This window comes from Podarcis filfolensis (assembly GCF_964270895.1).
Source record: "Podarcis filfolensis genome assembly, chromosome: 2".
Lineage (NCBI taxonomy): Eukaryota > Metazoa > Chordata > Lepidosauria > Squamata > Lacertidae > Podarcis > Podarcis filfolensis.
This window is the reverse complement of record NC_139605.1, coordinates 51,734,782-51,757,343: the sequence shown is the minus strand read 5'-3', so window position 1 is coordinate 51,757,343 and position 22,562 is coordinate 51,734,782. Positions and strand designations below refer to the sequence as shown.

The 22,562-nt window shown below is 41.5% G+C and overlaps 1 protein-coding gene across 3 annotated transcripts in view; it reads left to right on the top strand.

Annotated features, from left to right (window-relative positions):
- The first annotated feature begins 4,008 nt into the window (after positions 1 to 4,008).
- The window catches only part of RAD54L2 (RAD54 like 2), a 57,839-nt gene continuing 39,285 nt past the window's right edge, over positions 4,009 to 22,562 (top strand). For 2 of the 3 annotated variants that reach the window (XM_083603248.1, XM_083603243.1), the window contains exons 1-2: positions 4,009 to 4,179; positions 15,104 to 15,310. In XM_083603248.1, the coding sequence (XP_083459374.1) occupies positions 15,160 to 15,310 (151 nt within the window). In that variant the 5' untranslated portion in view covers positions 4,009 to 4,179; positions 15,104 to 15,159. Of the gene's footprint in view, positions 4,180 to 15,103; positions 15,311 to 16,667; positions 16,718 to 22,562 lie in introns of all 3 variants that reach the window. The other variant, XM_083603245.1, reaches the window with a different exon arrangement.

Genomic DNA, 22,562 nt, shown 5'->3' with positions numbered 1-22,562 from the left:
CGGGGATTCGAACCGCCAGCCTTCTGATCGGCAAGCCCAAGGCTCAGTGATTTACACCACAGAGTCCCCCGCGTCCCCCATAATAGCATTTCCAAAATACAAAAAAACGAGATAACCTGCCTACCTACAAAATATACAAGCATGTATTTATTGGTGGTAGCAGTATTCTCACTTCAGCTGCTGCCTCCCCAAATTAAACTCAAAGGTGGGGCAAAATAACATACTACTCACCCCTGGAGCTCTCAGTTGTCATCAGGTAGCACCCATAATCATTCCCTCCCTAATTCCCTCCCAAATATATAAACTGTTATTGGAGTGGGAGTGTAAAGACAAGATGGTTAAGACGACAGTGATTAAATGGGCTATAGATATTGGTTACAATATAAAAATGACTGCTTGGGAGAAACTATGGGGGGAAACCATGAATTTCTCAGCATGTTATCTTATTAAGGAAAACCTACAGATGATGTACTGGTGGTACCTGACACCTAGCTAATTGTTGAAAATGTATAGAAAAGGGTCCACATATGCATCAGGGTTGAAGGAACCCTGATGCATATGTGGTGGTTGTGTAAATACGCTAGAGAGTTCTGGGAAATGATCCACATAGAATTAAAAATAAATAAATAAACTCACATTTCCCAAAAGACCAGACGCCTTCCTACTAAGGATAATAAGTGATGATTTATCAAAGAAGGCATTCAACATCTTTTTATATGTGACCACTGCAGCTATAATAGTCTGTGCAAAAGAATGGAAAGAAAAAGAGGTACCTGCAAAAGAAATCTGGTAGAATAAATTGATAGACCAAACAGAATTAGCAACTATTACCACAAGAATAAGAAATAAAGATGAGACACAGTTAAGAAAAGAGTGGAAGTGTTTTGGAGACTATCTTAGAAGGATATTCAATTCAACCTGCAAGTGGGAGTAAATATATAAGCAGCAGATAATATCAAATAGAGGAAGATTTGAGATAAAAATGGGTGGGAGATCAGGATATGCAGCTGATCAGGGTTTACATAGGATGCGACAGAGAGATGGACTGGGAAGTCCTTAGGAAATGGATGTGTGATTGACAATGTATTATTTATTTACAACAGTTGTAACAATGCATAAATATTTTTTTAAAAAAATCATTTCCTCCCCCAGACACATTACCAATCAACACAAAAACAACAAAAGGGGATGACACCCTTGTCTTGGGTGTATTCCAAAAGGGTGATCTGCAGCAGCACTGGTTACGAGTCCATGAGCTGGGAGTGTCCTCAAAAACTCACAGATCTCTCCAACAAACTCTTCTAAATTATACTGAAGCTTGTCACCACCCAGGCACAGCAGGACCATAATCCACTGGTTGACACCTGTCATCCAGAGCCTTCCTGCTTGTGCCTAAACAAACTGCAATGTTCAAACAGCCAAATACCTGGGGGAGGGAACAAACTGCAGACAAACCATTCAGGTTGAGTTGGTGCAGGCTGAATAACAACACAGTAAATTGTACATTCATACACACTGTACATTTATGTAATACCTTAAACAACAGTCTTCACAGACATTATCTCCAGTGGATTTCTCATGAAGCATAATCTAATATGAAGGTCTAGTAACTAGGGATATAGTTACAAAATCCCTTCAAGATCAATGTGAAAAACCAATCAGATTTAATTGTCTTTTTTTCTTTAGGAGGTCACTTTTTTATGAGAAAAGCCAATGTGACAACCACCATCTTATTCTCTTTAATAAAACCTCACCATGTGAATGCAATTTGATACTTTCTGCATGAGTAGGGATTGCAGAACCACAGGGGAGAGGAAAACAGATGCAGAAGGTTAGATGTGCAAACCCCCTATTGACTAAATGCACCGGAGTGTCTTATGTCATTGCTATAATGATGGGGATATTTATAGGGTTTGAAATGTAGTTTTATGTAAGCTAGCATATTTTCTCAAGCTAAACGAATGCCTTTATAATCAAGCCATCTGTATTTACATTTCCTACTAACTTTCCTTAAAATCTGAATTAATAAACTCCCTTACATTTTCAAGTGGAACTTCTGTATCTAAGATCCATATTCACACTTCAGGTGTAAATTGTAAATAAAGATACTTGTTTAGCTTTAGCAAATATGCTAACTGAACCTTATAAGGTTGTTGCGAGGTTTACTGAGAAGTGTTTTGATGGCTTAGAAAAAGCACAACCAAAGAACTAAGTATTATTATTGGCTGACGTCCATGTGTCTTGGGAGACAATGGAAGAGTGTGCCTTTGGGGGTGAAGTCAAACAGTTGAAGAGTGGAGAATTTGGGAAACTATGCAGAAATCACAATAGGGCCCCAAAGGAGTGAATAATAATAATACCATTATTGTCAATGTACAACCTGTGTACAATGAAATTAATCGAGCCTCGCTCGCCCCCCCCAGTCTCATTGCACTCTGTATGCTTGTTGCACAACACACCAACCCCGATTAGATATCAGATCCCCCACAGCCTTTTAAAAGCAGCTGTAAGGGCACCTACTTTGAGTAGAGCTGAAGCACCGGGGGAAGGGGTGTTATGTTTTATATATATATTATTGAGCACATACATTAATTAGACAGTGAAAGGCTTGCATTGCATGTGGGTATTGTCAGAAATATGGTCCCTGATTGGTAGCACATTTTCAGGGACATTATGAATGTGTCTGCTGTTTTCTTCCATTTTTGCATTTTCGGTGCTGAGAGTGTCCTACATCTCTGCTTGACTGAGTCTGCACTGGACACAGAAGCCATTACACCAACACCTCAGAGGTATATTTTACCTCTCTTTGTTTTGTTTTTGTTGTGTTTTTAAAAACAGAGCATTAAAACAAGATAACCACAGATACACAAGGAGGTAGGAAGCAAAAATCCCAGTGGAATAAAAGAAATGGGTCGGGGGGGGGCAGTGGCGTAGCGTGGGGGGGCAGGGGGGGCGGGCCGCACCGGGCGCAACATCTGGGGTTAGGGCAAATCCATGGGTTAGGGGGCGCAAATCCACGGGTTAGGGGGCGCAAATCCACGGGTTAGGGGGCGCAAATTACTTGCCTTGCCCCGGGTGCTGACAACCCACGCTACGCCACTGGGGGGGGGGGAAATCAGTGAATGGGCAAATTATTTTCACTTGAGTGAGAATTCCACGGTTGGGGTGCTGCAACTGAGAAGGCCCTGTCCCATGTCCCAGTTGAGCACCTCTCCTTGTGGCAGAGGATGGGGCAAGGCCTCTGAAGACAAATGCAGTCGGCAGGCAGGTTCATGTGGAAAGAGGCAGAGGTTCTCCAAATATCATGGTTCCCAATGTGTGTTTTTAAAAGGTAACACAACTATTATCCTTTGCCCCAATAGCCATCAGAGCGACCTGAAATCTGTTTTCACTGCTTGACACTCCTTGCATCCCCACAGTACATTTCCTTTCTTTCCGATTTTTCCTGAAAACGTTGCTCGCTACTTTGTGGCATGTTGGTTGGCCTCTAGTGTGTGTTTTATTTCTGTTGACCTATTCATAGCCAACTTTTCTATTTCCCACGTTTCCAAAGTGGCTACCCCACAGTTGATTTTTTGGATTCTTCTTCTGACGGGCTAACATGGCTCCACCACCTGTCCTTTTCCTGGCCAAAAAAGCTGCCGTCAAGTCAGCGAGACTGGCTCTGGGACAACCGAGTGAGGTTTCACGTCTTGGTTTCGACAGGATGGTTTAGACGGCGCTAAACATCTCGCGCTTCTCTCCAGGCCTACTAGGGCTGCCTCCGGCTTGCAAACACGAGCACTGCCGGCGACAGCTCTTCGACGTGCCCTCGTCGCCTTTGGGGGATTGGTAACGGACGCGTTCCTGTTGCTCGCCCCCCTCCCCGGTTTTATTTCGCCTTCCCTCCTGCTCGGCCCCTGCCGCCCTCCCGCTGCGAGGGACGTGGGAACCTTTCTGCACCTCACGGAACCTTTGCTGCGGGAGCGCCTGTTGCTGCCCGGGGGATCCTCTGGGTGGCTCCAGCTGAGGGGACGCTTTACTGTTGCGGACCCCAAGCGGAGGGAGAGAGGAGCGAGGAGAAGGAGGCGGAGGCGGCGACAACGACGCGGGTGAACGGGGGCCGGCGCGCCACCGAGAGCGCGCCGAGCGCCTCAGCCCCCGCTCCCTCCGCGGCCTGGCCCGCAGCCCCACCAGGAGGTGAGAGCCGGCCGCCGGCTGGAGTCGCGGACAGGGATGCCTGCATGGAGGGAGGGAGGGAGCGCACACAAATGGAGGCGCCGGGGGAGCGGATGGGCCCAGGGGTGGGAGGCAAAGCCCCTCCCCGCTCTCCTCGGCAGAGCCAGGCTCGGGAAGGGGGAAGGGAAGCAGGCCAGGCGGCGGCGCCCCGGGAATACGCGGCTACCGCTCTGGCTCAGCCGAGGCTCGGGGGCGGGGAGGCCGGCATGGGGTGGGGGAGGGAAGGGGGGGTCCGGGGACCGAGATTAGCACCAAAGGGGTGTGCGCGTGCATCTGGACAAAAGCACCCGAGTTAGTACACGTGAAGAGTGTTTTCCCCGAACAATGAGGTGGGGCTCTCCGGCTCTCTGGAGATGAAGGCAGCGAGCTATGGAGACTTTTCAGGGATGCTCAGGGAAGTGGCGCTAGGTGTTGTAAGAACGGGAGAAAAAAAGAAAGTGGGAAATCATGCATATTACTCCGGGAATGCAGTGTTCTTAACTGTGAGTGTGGGGTGTGTGTTAAAAAATAAAAAAAATGGGCAAACTCTTACAGAAAAGCTTGGAATTTTAAAAGAAAGTACTAAACCGTTTGCATAATGTTATACAGTGTGGAAAATTGGTATTAGAAATGCATTATTTTTTTAAAGAGGGACTTAGCTACAACATTAACTTTGAATCAGATCCTCTGTTTTTCTTTTTTTACCAGTTGTGGTGACTAGCAAAGAGAGGTTGGAATCTGGTAAAACTTTGAAAACTTCAAAGTGGGATGGCACCTGGCAGTCTGTCTTTTGATCTCTGCCCTGTTTTAGATTTCCTGACTTCTTTCACTCCCACTTGATCTAAATGTGGCTAGTTCTCACTTGCTTTAATTTTATTTTGTGCTATATTGCTTACTTATCACATTTGTGTCATTGCTCTTTGAAAAGAAAATTTCCTAAAGCTGTAACTGTTACTACCTCTAAGCATGTACTGTACAGTAGGTGTTGTACAGAAGCATGCTTTCTGCCTCTAGGGGTCGCAACCTACACAGAAAGGGCAGGGAGGGGGCAGGCCTTTAAAAAGTGAGTGTATTTGGGGGGAAGTAGCAAAGGAGTCTGACAAAAGATGAATTTCTGTAGAGACAGCTGCTTTTGGTTGGTAGTGTGGAAGGGGGAAAACACAATTGCCTTGTGTATCCATATCTTTGTCTCAGTTGAAATACTTTTGTGTGTGTGTGTGTCTCACCTGCACAGGAGATACACAAGCTTCTATGAAGGGACAACTCTTGGTAAGGGTAATAATTAGAAGACTGTATAATTTGTGGAGAGAGACAGAAGTAGAGAGGAATTACTGTTGTAATGATTTGACTGAATAACTTTTCTATATAGAACTTAAGACAGAGTTGTTTAGATTGTTTGTTTAATTAGGGTTCTGTTTTCTAGCATTAGATGGAAAGGTACATCTTTGAGATGATGGTGTTGATGAAGTGTGAGAACCTGGCAATAGCCTGAATGTGATTGGAGAATGAAAGAGATGGGATTAATTTTATTAGATGCTTGTGCTATGAGTGCTTGTGGTAATTGTCTTTGTCAGAGGCAGATAAGCATGGGCTTAGATGGGAGGAGTAGAATCTCCATCTTTAATGATTTAGTATTAGTTAAAGAAATTGTAAGAGATGTATGTCAGGATGTTAGGACATCACATCTTGATTATCTTAGAAGTCATGAAAATAAGTAAGTAGGTAAGCCAGAGAAGGTACTGGAAACAAATGAGGAAAAATGGCCAGATGACATTGAGTTGTTCAAGAGGTAGAACTGAGAAGTGGAAAAGCTAAAGTTAGAAATGTAAAGAGAATGCCCAGATATAAGCTTGGTGTATATATTACATTTTGCAGAAACAAGATTAAGGTATTGTTTTCTGCAAAGCTCTTGAGCTGCAGAAACAATTGATTTGACTCTTAATTCCCTAACTAGTTAATCAAAACAGAGGCCGGTAAAGTAACAGCATGCTGCTTTTATATGTTTGTTTCTGTGTGAGAGAGATATTTATGAAAGAGAACCAAAAGGGAAGCAAAATGTGGAATTACCAGTTATTTTATCTTATATGAGCCTTCTCTGGAACTGTTACCACCTTTTGTGTCAGTGTGTATATCTACATTTCCATACCCCATAGAGTATATGAACTTGCCTTACTTTTCCATTTCTTCCCACTCTTTGGCTTAATGACGTTTCACTACAGGTGGAAGGATTGCTGTTGTTTATATAGCACCATTGATGTGTATGGCATTTTACAAAGTGGAAGAGGGCAGATCCTTGCCCCAAGGAGTGTCTAAACTAAAATTCAACACAGGGGAAACAACAGAGGAAGGGAAGTGACAGCAGAGGTAAACAGGGAACAATATGATGTTGTTTCAGGAGCACTTTCTTAGACTTAATTACAGGCTAAGTTACAATAAGGCATGGGAATATTGAGCCAAAAATATTTTCTTTCTTAATTAGCATGGCACTTCTCTGCACAGGAGGGCAGAGATCTTTTAGGCCAACTCAATCTTTGTCTTCTTTGTAGTTGGGTTTCGTTTCCTTTGGGAGGCAAGTATTTTACTCCCTAGTAAATGTGTATGAGTACTGCTTTAATATAACCTGAGAAATGAAAGAAACTTAGTTTCCTGGGCTTCTGAAATTTTGTGTTGGTTCCTTAGGGATTTTTATCCCCCCAGCTCTCTTCAAGTTTGTGGCCTAAAACTTATTGGTGATTCCCAGGAATTTTGAAATACTTTTCCAGATGTTGTCATCTCCCTAAATGATGCTAAACCTCTCGAGCCTCAGGTTTCCTTTTCCAAGTACTTGCATATGAGTAGTGGCAGGTTATCTAAAATTGATTTTTCTCCATGTGGACTAATGAGATAAACCAAGTTTGGGAGAGTTAGGAGGATTCTTCATGGTGTACATGCTGAAGTCTGCAGGTGTTCTGCATGTCTACCTTACCTTGTAGGCTCATGTGTTGATTTGGTCTAGGAGTGACATACTGGGTGCAATGCAAGTGTGTACTTGCTAGAAGAATGGACACCATTGTTAGAACTGATTCTCCCTCTCCCATGTGCACTCCCAAATCTGCGTCAAATATTGGTGGGCTTCAAAATCACATCATGCAACATCACTCATGTGATGTCACCCACTGAAATTCACACTTTTCTTTATGGCTACACATTGTAATTAATATTAGGATTCTGTTAAAAGACTTAGAATAGGGCCAGTGAAAAGTTAACAACCTCTAAACTTGTGCTAAAGAAAAAACTACTAGCTTAAGTCAATCAACCATTTCACTTTGGCAAATGTTTCTGTAATGTTTATAGGCACATGAACATTGCACATGCTCCTTGTTGACAGAGCATCACTTGCATATCAGTACTGCCTTTTTTTGAAAGTGTAATAGAAATAAAGCAATTGGATGAAATTATGTGTCTGATTTGTGTTTAGTTTCTTTGTCTGATCAGAATTTGAATTTATGCACTACCGTCAGCTAGCACTTTTGTCTCTGGAAAAATGGACTTGCTTCTTTGTAAACCTAGATGCCTGAAAGGCTGTTAGGGACTCTCAGTGCAACAAACGCAGCCTACACTTGCTCAGAGTCACTCCCTTTATTGTTACTTCTCGTACTTCAATTCTGGGCCATAGCAGTGAAGACAGGTCATATGTAAAAATCCTGGATTCCTAGCTCAAAGTAAACCTCATCCAGTTTCCAGTTCCCTGTATCATTCTGAGTCAGGAGGCTGCTGAAAGGAGTTTTCCTCTTTAACAGTGGAATAATTACCCATCTATTTGTCTTCCATAAACTAACACTGCTCTTGCCGGACAAGTAGGCATGTTAATTATCTCCTTGCTATGTACCATCTTATATAACTATTTTTTAAATTTTCTTTAGAAACTAAAAATAATAAAGAAGTTTTAAAAATAATGCTCTGTTTAGCTTAGAATTGACCACATTGTAACAATGAAGGAAATGATTGTAACCTGATTTTGGCAACCCCTTGTTGAGCACTGGGACTCCAGTATCTTTAATATGCCTAGCCCTATATCTACTGCCAAGGTGGGAAACCTTTTTGGCCTAGTGAGCCAGATCACTGTCTGTCCTGCCCCCTTGGGCCAACTTTGACAGGTGAACAACCCACACATCAATCCCCTAACATTAGTGCTTCCCAAGTGACTTACAGCCAGCTTTTTGTTGGGCATTTGAGAACTGCATTACAGGGGCTTTGCACCAAGCATATGGTTGGTAAAGCTGTTTTCCTCAGGGATCAGTTGTGCAATAGAGGAACTTGGGCGCACACCCAATCCAGTAGGGTTAAAGTCACTGTTCATCAGCTATTGGATGGTGACTTAAAATGTGTCTTCTCCAGGGATTGACTGCATGATTGAGTTCCCTATGGGGAACTTGGTTTTACAGCTGATCCACCCCTGCCTCTACCTGCCCCACATTTGAAGTCACATATGATGGCAGGTGGGCATGGTTTGGGGGAAATGACCTCATGGGCCAAGTAGAGACAATGGATTAGAGTTTCATAGAATAGTAGAGTTGGAAAGAGCCCGATGGTCATCTAATCCAACCCTCTGTAATGCAGGAATCTCAACTAAAGCATCCATGACAGACAGGCATTCAGTCTCAGGTTCCCCAACCCATGATCTACTTGGACCTTAGGATCCTCTCCAGAAGCCCTACGCTGGGTGCTCCTGCCAAATGAAGTGAGGTGGCTACCAAGAGGAGGACCTTTTTGGTAGTGGCACTTGAGCTGTGGAATGATCATCCCAACTCCAAAACCAGACAATTCTCTTTTGAGTTAGTTTCAGGGGTAGAACCTAGCAAGGAAGGATGTTAGAGTTCTTAAGAGACCAAGAGACAGCTATGAGTATTAAGAGTTTAAGGAACAAAAGTCATAGGCTGGAATATACCAGGAAATACTGAAAACAAGAAGATAAGGTTAGGGAATGCAGTAGATAGCTTTAAAGGCAAAGGCAATGTGTTTGTGCTGGATATGGAGGGGGATGGGAATAATTTGGACAGCAAAGTTCCTGATTGTGATGAGAGGACTACATCTGCTCTTATAGCACTATTGGATGAATTACAGTTTACCATGATTCAGGAGCATAATACAGAGTATGACCCAGATCAAAACTGCTGGTTTAGAGCCTTCTTAAAAATATAGAATGTTGGTTCCTTTAAAACGCTAATTTTGTCTTTAAAATAAGGGAAGCATGCCAGATACATCTCTTGACAGGTTTATTAGCCTGCTGGTATATTTTATGAGAATCAGATTAAATCCTGTTGCTGAATGTGCCCATTCAAAATGTTCTGTGCTTCATAGGCTACTATAAAAGAGTATTGTTGTTAGATGTGTTGACAGGAAGGCAGAAGCGGTAGGGCAAAGCCAAAGTGTGTGTTCTGAACTAAATATTTGTCTGCATAAGGTTTTCTCTGGAGGTTTAGTCTGAAAGTTCCACATCATGCAGGACTTGTACATCTAAAAAGCATTTTTTGTTTCTTTCCTGATATGGTAGTGCACATTCTTTTATACCTTCTGTTTCATTTATCAAGAGTATTTTAATGAATATTACACTAATCTACTCCACACAATGTTTGGCAGTGTGTCTTTCAATTATGCTCCTTAAAGTTGCCTTAGGCTTCCATTAATACCTGATTTGAAGAAACAAAAAAAGATACTATGTACTAAAGTTGTACCTAAGGTACAAAACTACTCTAGAGTTACTTAAGCCTGCCTTCTTGTTACTTTTTGGTTTAGCTTCCAATATGAGGGCAAGAGAGCAATAAGGAGAAAGGGGATCAACAGAGGGGAAAGGAAGTGGGGCCACCCACTTCCTGGTTCGGCCCTGCCCACTAGCAGCATGCAGAGACCTCCAGTGGATTATTTCTAACGGAACGCAGCCCTTGATCGACAAATGTTGCCCTTCCCCATCTTAAAATAATTCATTTCTTCAGTAAGGATATGTTTACAACAATGCCTTCACCAATGAGCATTGTTTCATCAAGGGAGGTCTGATTAAGAGTCGCTTTCTTAGTCTCAATGAAGTATTCCAGTAGCTACTGATTTATAGAATAATACCTTAAGCCATATTTCTTTCTGCACAGAAGAACATACAGTGGTACCTTGGGTTACATACGCTTCAGGTTACATACGCTTCAGGTTATACACTCCGCTAACCCAGAAATAGTGCTTCAGGTTAAGAACTTTGCTTCAGGATGAGAACAGAAATCGTGCTCCGGCGGCGCAGCAACAGCAGGAGGCCCCATTAGCTAAAGTGGTGCTTCAGGTTAAGTAGGGACCTCCGGAATGAATTAAGTACTTAACCCGAGGTACCACTGTACCAGTATTTAATAAACCCTTTGTAGAAAAGCACTGTCTGGTGGTCTTGAAGCTCTTGCCTTAATGAAAAGAGAGATTTCAAGTTTTTCTTCTGAAATGTTTAGAGAAAAGAGAATCATTAGGCAATTCATTTTTAGAAAGTTGCAGATGACGAAGAAGAGATTAGTGAAGGTTTTAGACGGCAATCTTGTGCACACCAATTGTAACTCAAATTACATGTTTGGTGAGGAAATGGATGTACAGTAAGTGTAAAATACAGCTTGACTACCAATCTTAGTAGCCTCTGAAGAAAATATACGCTAACCATATAGGATTTAACCCGATCCCTTGCTATGTTAGGCATAGTTGAATGAAGCACATGCAATGATTCTTAATGAGAGAATACTCAGATGTTTTGCAGCAAAAGGCAATCTACTTATGGTGAATTGCTCCCAGGCCAAATCTGCAATCAGTTGTATGCAGAAGTGTCTTGCTCTATTGACTTGCATGAAGGCTGGTAGCATTTTAAAATGTTACTTACTGCCAAAGTTTGAGCAAGGACTCTTGTCACTTGTAATGCATTATAACCTAAATAATATATAAAGGCTAAAATTATTTATTGGGAGTATGGAAAACCCAGCCAGATGGGCAGGATATAAAATTATTATTATTATTATTATTATTATTATTATTATTATTATTATTATTAGTGTGTCCACCCATTACAAAATGTAGAAGTGATTGGGGTGATTGTGTTACTAAGAATTTTATTGGTCAAACAACATTTTATTTGTTACCCAGACTATTATGTCTGGACACAAAAGGTATTGAGTCTTATTCCTAGGAAATATTTTATTTCTTATCCTACCTACTCTCTTCCCTAGTTGATCTCTTTTTGGTAGAATTTAAATACACAAAAACTATTATCATGTTCACCACCCCATAACATTTCTCCTAAGATAACCATACCAGTTCTTTATCCTTCTCTGTTACCTTCCAGATCCTCCACAGACTTTAGTGCAATATTCTCCGTTTTTTTGGTGGTGGTGATATTTTTTAAATAAATAAATAATAACAGTATTTAAGAGTAAACTTCCCTTCAGCTGAAAATCTCAGGGCAGTTCACAACAGATCCCACAAACATTTAAAAGAACCCCAGTTGTTACTATTATTTAATCCTTAATATAGCAACCAATGTAGAGTTGATGTTCCAACAAAGACCTAATTAATGCTGTGCAGAATGGCACTGTTACCTCCAGTGTTATGTATTGGATGTGTCTGTAAATGCAAAGCCAGTGGACTACCTTTTGTAACATCTAGATCAGGGATTGTCAACCTGGTCCCTAGCGCCCACTAGTGGGCATTTCAGGATCCTAGGTGGGCAGTAGGGGGTTCTACGGCACAAGCTGAATCCTCCTTCCATCGAGTGCTGGTGGGCGGTAAGGAAATTTGACCATCAAGAAAGATGCATTAGTGGGTGGTAGGTATAAAAAGGTTGACTACCCCAATCTAAATCCTTCATTGTGCGAGAACATTACCACTTTGCCCACATTTTGTATCTATTTGCATATTTTGCTTTGCGGTAAGAATTTTTTGTTCAATAGCAGTCCAGTGCTATTAAGTTATTCTTTCAAAACAATTTTGTATTATAATACTTCCTTGTGCAGTATTTATGGTTATTCCCCTTTCTTCATCATTCGCTGATAAAATGAATTTCCTGTCTGCTCCTTCTAAGTCACTAGTGTTGTTCAGCATCACTGTGGCAGGCCACTGTTGTCTATTTAGTTTACTTTTCTTCTTTGGATACTTATTACTACTGTTTTCTGTTGCTTGAAGTTGTTTCCAAAGAAAGCACTGAGATTTATTAAATTCTAATGGTTGCAAAATTAGCAGTTTGATTATCTTAAGGGGCTGTGCAACCTGATTCTATGCAGAGGTGGACATAGCTAAGCCTATTTAATTTAAGAATAGGTGTGCTTAACTTGGCGTTGGATTGCATCCTAGTGTTGGTAATGAGATAGAAGAGCAAAATGCTTCAAGTGCCAATCAGTATGTTGCTAGTTGGAGGTAGGACTGTTGAATAAAGTGAGGCTGGCCAAGCCTAAAGAAATTCACATCCATATTTATCCAGAAGTAAACCCTGTTCGTAGTACTCGTCTTTAGTTACAATTTTTCAATTGATCAACTAAAACCACCCCAGAATGATACATAATAGTATGCTGATAGATGCCATCATAGACCTGAAACTGATGTTTAAATACTAGACCTTTGCCTTCCAACAAATAACAAGTAAGATATTATCTCCTTTTCCTATGGAAGAAAGTAGAATTTATTTACCCAGTTCTTTACCTTGTACCTGGTTCTTTTTCTCATAACTTTAAAATTTTTAGAAGTTATTCCACATCACACGTTATTCGTCATTAAATTCTGAGGGTGCTACTTATTTCTTGGTGTGTGTATAAATCCATATAAACCCCTCTTCCATTTCCTTCTGAAAAATGCCAACTTGCTGTGTCTGTCCCGCTATACTAAGTAGATGACAATATGGTTTTAGTAAGAGACAGTTGGGAAGTCTAGACTAATTATGACTATTCATTTGAAGGTAATTTGTTCATCAATTTGAAAAGAGCACTACCTACAGCAGTTAAATGCTGAATGTGTGGGGTAGGGGTAGGATGGAATAGCCTACCCATAAAACCTGAGATGTGGGTGTTAGCTGGACATATTATGTAATTCTCCTTGGTAGATGGTTCTGAACTGGGTCAATCTTGTGTGAGAAATGAGGGCAGGCTAATGTCTGTAATTCTTACCTGCCTGTGGTGCAGTGTTAATGTTGTATATTTGAAGTTTGCCAGGCTAGCTGGAAGCCCTCCAGAAAAGCACTGCTTATGCAACTGAAATAGGCTAGCTAGTAGGAACTGGGATGAGGGTGCAGACATGAAGGGCTGATTACATGACGAAACCGACGAAACCCTCAAAGGAAGTTACTTAAGGGTTACTTAACTTTTTATTTAGCCTTGTAGTTGAGGAGTTGGTTGTCAGAGCATATTAATAAGCTAAATGTGAACTAGTCCATTGAGCATTGCATTAATGTAAGCTAATGTACATTCCCTTAAAATCAGTGGGATTTATTTAGTTTTTAAATGTATTTCTTTTGCCAAGGGTCTTGTAGCTGATAACCTTACAAGTCTTTACTTACATCTTATTGGTATGAAACTTGTCAGTGTGAAAGTCTAATCTAGTTTGCAATTAAAGATTTTATCTGAAACCATGCAGTAGCGTTACATTTGTCTGTTGAAATCCTTATTTTCAGCTATTGTGCTTTAATAGGCTGAAACCATGAGACATTTATTAGGAGTTTGTTAATAAATGATGGTTTGTTGTCACTTTGTCCTTGCTACCTGGTTTGGAAGCATTATGTGTTTTGCTGTAGCCAGATACATGTCCCCTCTAAACTGAAGAGGGCTGTTTGCACTTTTTGAAAGGATGTTTAAATCCAGGTGGGTTGGTTGACTCAGCTGTGTGGATTTTGTAGGAGATGACATCTTTATGTACAATTGAAGATCTCGACTCAACCTGGTTATTTATGTTCAAAAAATAGACACGCTCTCTCATCTTCTTCCACTTGGAAGGCAGATTTTTGGAAGGCCAATTTAAAAAAACAAATAAGCAGCTTTTGAGAACCATAAACATCAGAATTTAGCACTGCATCTTTTTAAGAGTTGTTTTGTAACTGGCTTCTCCGTCTCCTGTGTTTTTCTCCCTGCTTTTTCTTACTCTTTGTGCCTCCATTTCTCTACTTACTCTGATTAGAATAGGAGATCTTGTGGATAGAGAAGTGACAAGCAACCAGGACATGTTTGTGAACTCCAGATGTTGATATATTCCAGAATATGTGAACTTTCTGCTTCTTATTTTGCCCCAAATATACAAAGTTGTAATGGTTACTATTTTGAGGGGTGTTTTGATGTTTATGTATTAAAATAAAGTTGAGGTAATTTTAATCTCTTTTAGTATTCCACAGAGAACACAGTGTATTTCTTTGTTAATTTGAAGTCACAGACTTCTACACTGTATGTATATTACATTTTTTATGCTGAAGAACAATTACCAACAAGAAATGGAGGCGGTGACTACCTGCATACACAGGGAAGGAGGAGAGAGAAGGATGAGTGCTCTAGAATAGCAACATGTTTGTACTCTAAATTCCATTATACAGGGCAAAAAAATGGAAAAGCAAGCAGCTGGTTACACCACCAGCAGCAGTTCTGAGGCAAAGAGAACTTGGGTACCATTGCCTCCAAGTAAATGCAAGTCATTTCTCCAGGTTATACCATTAGCATCCTCAGCTGTAACCTATATCATACAGTTTGGATGAAGCCATTGTACTCCTTATTCTCCTTTAATATCTTCTTCCTCTGATGTTAATGGCTATCACTGCTCACAAAAAGTCCAGTTAGCGACCGTAGAGTCTGGAAAGCTTACAACAAACAGGTTAAGCTATATCATACTATGCAATCTATTGTGCTTGGTTTTAATTTCCTCATGTTTTTTCTTGCTCTTTTTGTAGGGCTGCCTTAACACAGATCATGAGCAGGTAATGCACAAGGAGTGCTATTGGGAATCATGTCGGACGAGTCAATCTCAGGGAGTGATCCGGACGTGGACCCGGACTTGGAGCAGGAGGATATGGAAGAGGAGGAGGAGGAAGAGGAGGATGAAGCAATGGAGGAGGACAATGATGGGGATGATGAAGAGGATTTACTTGATGAGAATGGTGAGTAATGGGCAAGGGAGTCAATGAATGCTTTTTTGTATGTGCTTCCCGGCACTCTTAAATCTGGTGAATAAATCATTAGGTTTTATATAAGAGGCAGATTTGTTCACTGTGGAATTTATGCGAGTACAGGTCTTTGAACATTTGTACCAGTTTTTGAACATTTAAGTCAGTAGGTTATATAATGTGACAGCCCAGTCCTGAATTGGCAACTTGCATTGCTGTAGCTAAAACTGTATCCAAATCTGGGTGAGCAGGGCAGAGCTCTTTAGCTCTGCAGCTGCTGGGGAAGCCCCCGTCTAGCAATCCATTTTGAGAAGAATGTTGTGTGTATTGTTACTATGTGTCTGAGGCATGTCTGTTGTGAGGGCATCAGTTACACCTTTTTTGTGAAATATTTGGCTTCTCCGGACCTCAGATTTGAATGAAAGGGCACGAGGCTAAAACTACGGCTGTGTGTACTTTGCTACATATATTAACATTCTGTGCCAAGGAAAGCTGTCCCTTGTGGCCTAAATTTTACAGATCTACTCGGTCTGTGCAATATTTCCTCTTATTTGCATATTTTTACAATCTTGACTGTTCTGTATAATCAACTCTGTGTTGGTAATTAAGGGAAATTGCAGCAGCTATGCAGAGCACTAATGCCCCACCCAAAACTGCTGGAAACTTTATCCAGGTTCCTGATAGTTCAGCAGGGGTTACCCACATGTGTAGCTAGTTTGAATACAGTTAAGACATTGTTTATTTGGTTTAACTTGCATTTTGCTCTTCGCCGCTCCTGACGATGCCATACAGGGGAAAATAGAAGCCAGGAAGAAACCAGAGCCTGGCTTGTTACATTCAAGCTCAGGCTAAGAGGGCTCATGGTTTGTTTCTGTCCAAAGGAACTACAACCCCATACAAGCTAGGTTTAGCATGTAATTCCTGCCTTGTGTCCTTCTCTGTGTGGCAAATTAGTGTTGTAGTTTAAGATTACACGTGAACTAGGCCATAGTTGTTAGGACATAAGAGCACAGGAAGAATCTTGGGTCAAAGGCCCATTTTGATCTGTATTCATTGTTTCCAGTACTGGCCCACCACCTGCATTAGCAAAACCTCACAATGAAAGTGATAACTTTTTGTTGTCTTCAGTATGCTTCATTCTTGTTCAGTTTAATACTGTGAAAAGCAGTTATGGATAATCCATAACTCCATTGAAGGAGGTTGGACTAGATGATGCTCAGGGTCCTTTCCAACTCTACAATTCTATGATTCCATATGATTCAGTTATTTATGCTATTAGATTGGCTTAATTTAGTCTTCAAGTGTTGCACCCTATACTACATTCTGTGTTTTTTTTTCTGCACTCCTGCAGAATCATGTCACATGCACAGTCCTGACTCAAGACTAGAGAAAAAGAGGAAGGCAAGTCCTCCATTTTTACCTGTTGCTCAAGGTGCATTCAGATGCCTCTTCTAGCTTCTCCTCCTCTGCTGCTTTGTGCTTGCTTTTTAAATGGTTTCTGTTCATGGTGTGTGTGTTGAGGGAGAGGGAAGGAGTAGTTGCACATCTGGAAAAGCAAGAGCACTCACTTCAAAATGGAGTCTTGGCCAGCAGCAGTTTCTCTTGTCTGTGCTTCTCCCCTATCTCATTTTTCTAAAACTTTCCTCTCATTACAGCAGCTAACTGAACTCCTGCAGTTGCATCTGCTTGCAACAAATTCAACTCTAGGAATCAGTATCCTCTATTATTAGAAAAGCCCCTCTCTCATCATTCCTTCCCGAAGTAGCTCTAAATTGGAGCTCATTGCTAGGTCTTTTTTCTCTTCTGTTTTGGACTGACTGCAGACCCATCTGTCTTGTTTCCTTAAAACATGGAATTTGGAACTGAGAGGAGATCCTCTGTAGATTATCTTAATATCTGGTCAGGTTCAAATGGGAGAAAGTTGTCCTTCAGATGCCCTGGTCCTGAACCATATAGGGTTGTATTCAGCTAACTTTTAATGAGAGTAGACCCACTGAAATTAATGGACCTAAGTTATGATCATTAATTTCAACTGCTCTGTTCTGAGCAAATGTTAGTTGAATACAACCCAAAGTACTTTAAAGATCAGAGGTTAGCAGCTTGGCCACCACATTCTGGTGAGCCACTTCCAGCTGAGCAGAGGGACTTCTGATCACAGCCTGGGCATAAAGGGCCAACAGTGAATCCAGAAGGACCCCGAAACTACAAACACATGTTTCCAAGTACAGTTTTATGCCATCTTCGTGTAGGGTTGCCATACCTCAACAACTTTTCTGTCTGGATTTTCACTGTTTGAAATATGGCGACCCTATCTTCATTGCAGTGCAGTAACTGTAACTCTGATACATTTTTTTCAGTTCCTTTATGTTTTAGACCTGGGCTGCATTCTATTCTCTGTTAATGAGGCCCTTGATTAATGAGCTGTCCCAACTAAATCAACTTCTCCTACTTCAAGTAAATAGTTTCCCCCCGGTCTTGTATGTAGTCAATATGATGTGCTCTATTTCTAATTAGTGGGCTAGCTTAAGTGGTAGAGCTATTAATTCTGTTTTGCGCTGCTTATAAAAGTTATGATTACCAACAGTTTATAATTTCATCTGATGGTGAGCCCTTTCGCCTGGAGTATTATCCCTCATTTCTCAACTGTGTACCAAAAATTACCAGAAATTGCATTTCAGTGAATGGGATGGTGATTTCTTCTGTGATAGTCTTCATGGCGGCTTATATCCTGCCCTAAGTCTTTGCATTATGTCCTTTTGAGCTCTTTTGTATGTTTTAAGTGCTTAACTAGAAACTGGTAAAAAGAAAAGAGGGAAATTAGTTACTTTGCAGTCAAACTAATTGTAAATTGTATTGCGTTTATTTTTAGATGAGGAGTAGGTAAGATTTTTCTGTAGCATGGAAGATTTACAAAACTTATAAGGCTTTGTGAAATATTTTAAAATACGTTTGTTCTGTTTGTGCAGTACATTATTCCTAAACATTAATACACTTTTACAGTTCTATGTGTTATACAACAAAGTGGGTATTGCTGACTGGTGGGTGGCTCATTTTCTTCAGCTCTCTGATTTTTAAGTAGATCACCTTGTAAGGATTTTGTCATATCCTTTCCTTCTGGGGGAAGCACGGTGCAAAGTTCATCTCCCTGAGTAACCTTTGCATAACTTAGCACTTGCCTTGTGAGCTACAAGTGTGTGTGCTGCGCAGAGACACTTGCTGCACTAAGAAAGGCAAGGAGTGTTGCCCAGCAGATTGCCAGACAATGTGCCAGTGACTACTGGCTAAAGTCATATCAGAGGATTCAACTTGCTGCTGACAGTGACAATACTCACAAAATGTACGAAGGCATGAAGAAAGCCATTGGAGCAACAATCAGAAAAACTGCACTGTTGAAAACTTTGTCTGTAGAGATCATCACAAATTGCAGCAAGCAGGTGAAGCAATGAGCATAGCACTGTCAAGAACTGTACTTGTGGGGGGAAATGGTCTTTGGCACAGCAATTGCCTGCATTCAGACTCTGCTTGTCTTGGAGGAGCTGGATGTTCCTCTCTCCCCTGATGAGCTTAAGAACTCTTAAACATGTGGTGAAGCCCTAGGACAGGACTGAATCCCAGAAGTACTGAAAGCATCAGCATTGGTGACCATACGCTTGGGGTGGTAGATGATTCTGTCTACCTTGGCTCCACCATAACCAGCAACCTTTCCATTGACGCTGAGCTGGACAAGTGTATTGGTAAGGCAGCTATGGCAATGGTTTGCCTCTCCAAAAGGGTATGGGAGAATGTGATGCTAATGCCCAATGCCCAAATGAAGGTCTACCAGACTTGTGTGTTGAACATGCTGCTTTATAAAAGGGAGTTGTGGGCAGCTTACAGCTGCCAGGAGCGACACCTCAATGTCTTCCATATGTGCTGTGTCAGGAAGATTTTGGGCATCACATGGCAAGGACAGAGTCTCAGACAGAGGTGTTTTTCCAAGCCCACATTCCCATCGTTTTCACACTTCTGTCTCAGCAATGTCTAAGCCAGGCATTTCCAAAGTCTGTTTTGGGGACCTAATCCTGCCTGCCGATCGATTTAATCCGGCCCCCGTGGGAGTATATGTGTAAAATTGTAAAAAAAGCTGAACAATTTTGGGGTAAAATTGGAAAAAAAGCTGAACAACTTTGGCCGGCCCTCACGCATGGTCACTTCATCAAATCTGGCCCTCTTTGAAAAAAGTTTGGGCACCCCTGGTCTAAGCTGTCTTGGTCAGTTTCCACACAATGAAAGATGGCAGGATCCCCATGGATGTGCTGTACAGGGAGCTAGCTTCAGGCACCAGGCCTGTTGGCAGACCAACTTACAAAGATGTCTGCAAGTGTGATATGAAGGCTGCCAGCATTAACTCCACTGTGTGGGAATCCCTTGCAGACGACCTCTGTGCCTGGAGACAGGAGTCAGGTCATGTATCCACAGCAACGGCCAGAGGAGGATGATCACTGGGAGGAACGCAGAGAGAATAAGCGCCATGGTGCATATGCGCCAGTGAAACCGGGCACCTTAATCTGCCCCAGATGCAACACAGTATGTCTCTCCCATATTGGTCTCCACAGCCACAGCAGGTGCTGTAACTCTCCAACGGTTTGACTTTACCCCCAATGGCATATTCTTCCATTGTCTCGCGAGACAGACAGATGCCAACAATGCCTTGGTTAATGTGAATGTGGCACTGCGGTCTAAACCACTGAGCCTCTTGGGCTTGCTGATCGGAAGGTCGGCTGTTTGAATCTGCGCAGCGGGGTGAGCTCCCGTTGCTTTGTCCTTGCTTCTGCTAACCTAGCAATTTCGAAAGCATATCAGTGCAAGTAGATAAATAGGTACCACTGCAGCGGGGAAAGTAAATGGCATTTCTGTGTGCTCTGGCACTCGTCACAGCCCTTCGTGCGCCAGTGGCAGTTTAGTCATGCTCACCAAATGACCTAGAAAGCTGTCTGTGGACAAACGCCGGGCTCCCTCGGCCTGCAGCGAGGGGAGCGCCACACCCCATAGTCACTTTGACTGGACTTAACTGTCCAGGGGTCCTTTACCTTTTTAAAAAAAACTCAAACACCTTGGTCCTTGTATGTGTTTTATGGTATAATTTTGGTTTTGTAAAATAAACCACATCATTTTTAGCATTTAAGCTCCACGGTTAAACTAGTAGAAATGAAAGTGGTTGGACCAGAAACAAGAAGTACATAAGCACAGTAGTTCTGTGAGAATTAAGAACCAGTGAGGATATTGGTAAATTCTGCTGTAGGCTCTTGGCTCTTTTGAACTGGTTGTTCTGTACCAGCAAAGTGACGACATTTTTGTTTTGGTTCCCCCCCCCCAAAAAAAAACAACACACACTCTGTGTTTTGTGGAGAACGCTTTGTACTTAAACTGCTTGTTTCTTTTTGATTCTATCTGCTAGGGATGAGTCTGTAAGCTTTCTTCCTTCTCAGAAGAGTTTATTGTGGCAGGGATGTCTGGAAAAGGGCACCAAAGTCCTTAGCCAAACTTGCAGGAATATAGGGGGCATGATATGAGTTGGAGGTGGCTAGGAGCCTTTTTTGCTAATTCTAGAATTTTAATTAGTGCTGTGAAACTGTTATCTATTGTTATCTAAGTTATCATAGTTGGGGTGTGGCTTGAATGCTGGTGTGGGAAGGGAGACTAGAACTTTCATCTCGGCCCCCTCAGGGTTTCACAGACAGACAACACTTGCGGTCATACTTCTTTTTAAAAATCTATAAGGATTTATTTCAGGTTAGGGCTGAGGAGGAGAAGGGTCATAAAAATCTTGATGGTGGTGTTGCCTCTCCTCACTAGTCTCCTTACGATTTTTTTGGCATAAATCACTTGTTTGAGAAAGCGGGACAACTTCTGGCAGCATTAGACAATGTTATATAACCTGGAGAAATGACTTGCATTTGCTTGGAGGCAATGATGCCAAAGTTCTCTTTGCCTCAGATCTGCTGACGGGTTCTGTAGCCTTGCTGTTCTGTTATGGTGGTGTAACCAGCTGCTTGCTTTTCCTTTTTTTTTGCCTTGTATAATGGAATTTAAAGTACATATGTTGCTATTCTAGAGCACTCATCCTTCTCTCTCCTCCTCCCCTGTGTATGCAGGTAGTCACCGCCTCCATTTCTTGTTGGTAATTGTTCTTGAGCAATGTAATATACATACAGTGTAGAAGTCTGTGACTTCAAATTAACAAAGAAATACACTGTGCTCTCCGTGGATGTGAAAAATATCTCTCTTATAGCTTCTGTTTGTTTCCAATTTCTGTTACTCTTTGATCAGAAACACCATTATGAAGAAAACTTTTTTTCCCTTTCGAAATTAATTTGTTTTTTCTTGTTCTATTATTCTTGCAGTGATTTATTCGTTTCTACTAACCTATCTTTAATTGCAGTTGTACACTATTTATTTTCATTCAGCAGTGTAAAACTAAAACCCCAAACACATTTAATTGAAACAAGTGCCTCACAAACACAGCAGGAGTAGCCACCATGGTGCCCTCCTGATGTTGTTGAACTCCAATTCCCATCAGCCCCAGCCAACATGGCAGGGATGATGGGAACCGTTGTCCGGCAACACCTGGAGGGCACCATATTGTAATAAAAAACTAATTTTAAAAGAAAAAGAAGTGTAATTTAAGCTCACAAAGGTGTTTTTTTTTTTTACTGGAAAATGCACACTTCTGAGTGAAAGTGCTTATCAGCTTAACTTGGGAGGAGAGGCTGTGACTGAAAATAACATCCTGGTTTTAATTAAAATATTTAATAAGAGCTATTGTCTCCTTATTTTATAATTTTGGATTTAAGTTTTTTAAATAAATAAAATCAAGGACCATATGGGCATTTATCATACTTCTAAGACATCTTTTGACCAGTATTATAGTATTAAATCAAAACATTTGATTGTGGAAGTTTGACATCTAGAACCCTACATAGTCTATATAGTTATCAGTTGTAGTAAGTGCTCTCTAGCTTAAAGCAAGGAATCAGTAAATATTGCTGACTCAACACATTGCTGACTCAACACAGCTCCCCCCCCAAACCCCCCCCCCCATTATGTACTCCTGAGTTTCTTATTCTTGGGTTGCTTATGCATACTGCCTAAGAGAGTCACAGTCTGGGCAATAAAAGACTGCAGCCTGAAGCAGTCTGAGAAATAAAAGAGTATAGCAGAGGTAAATCATGTGGTCATATTGCATATGTTTTAATGGGCTAGAACC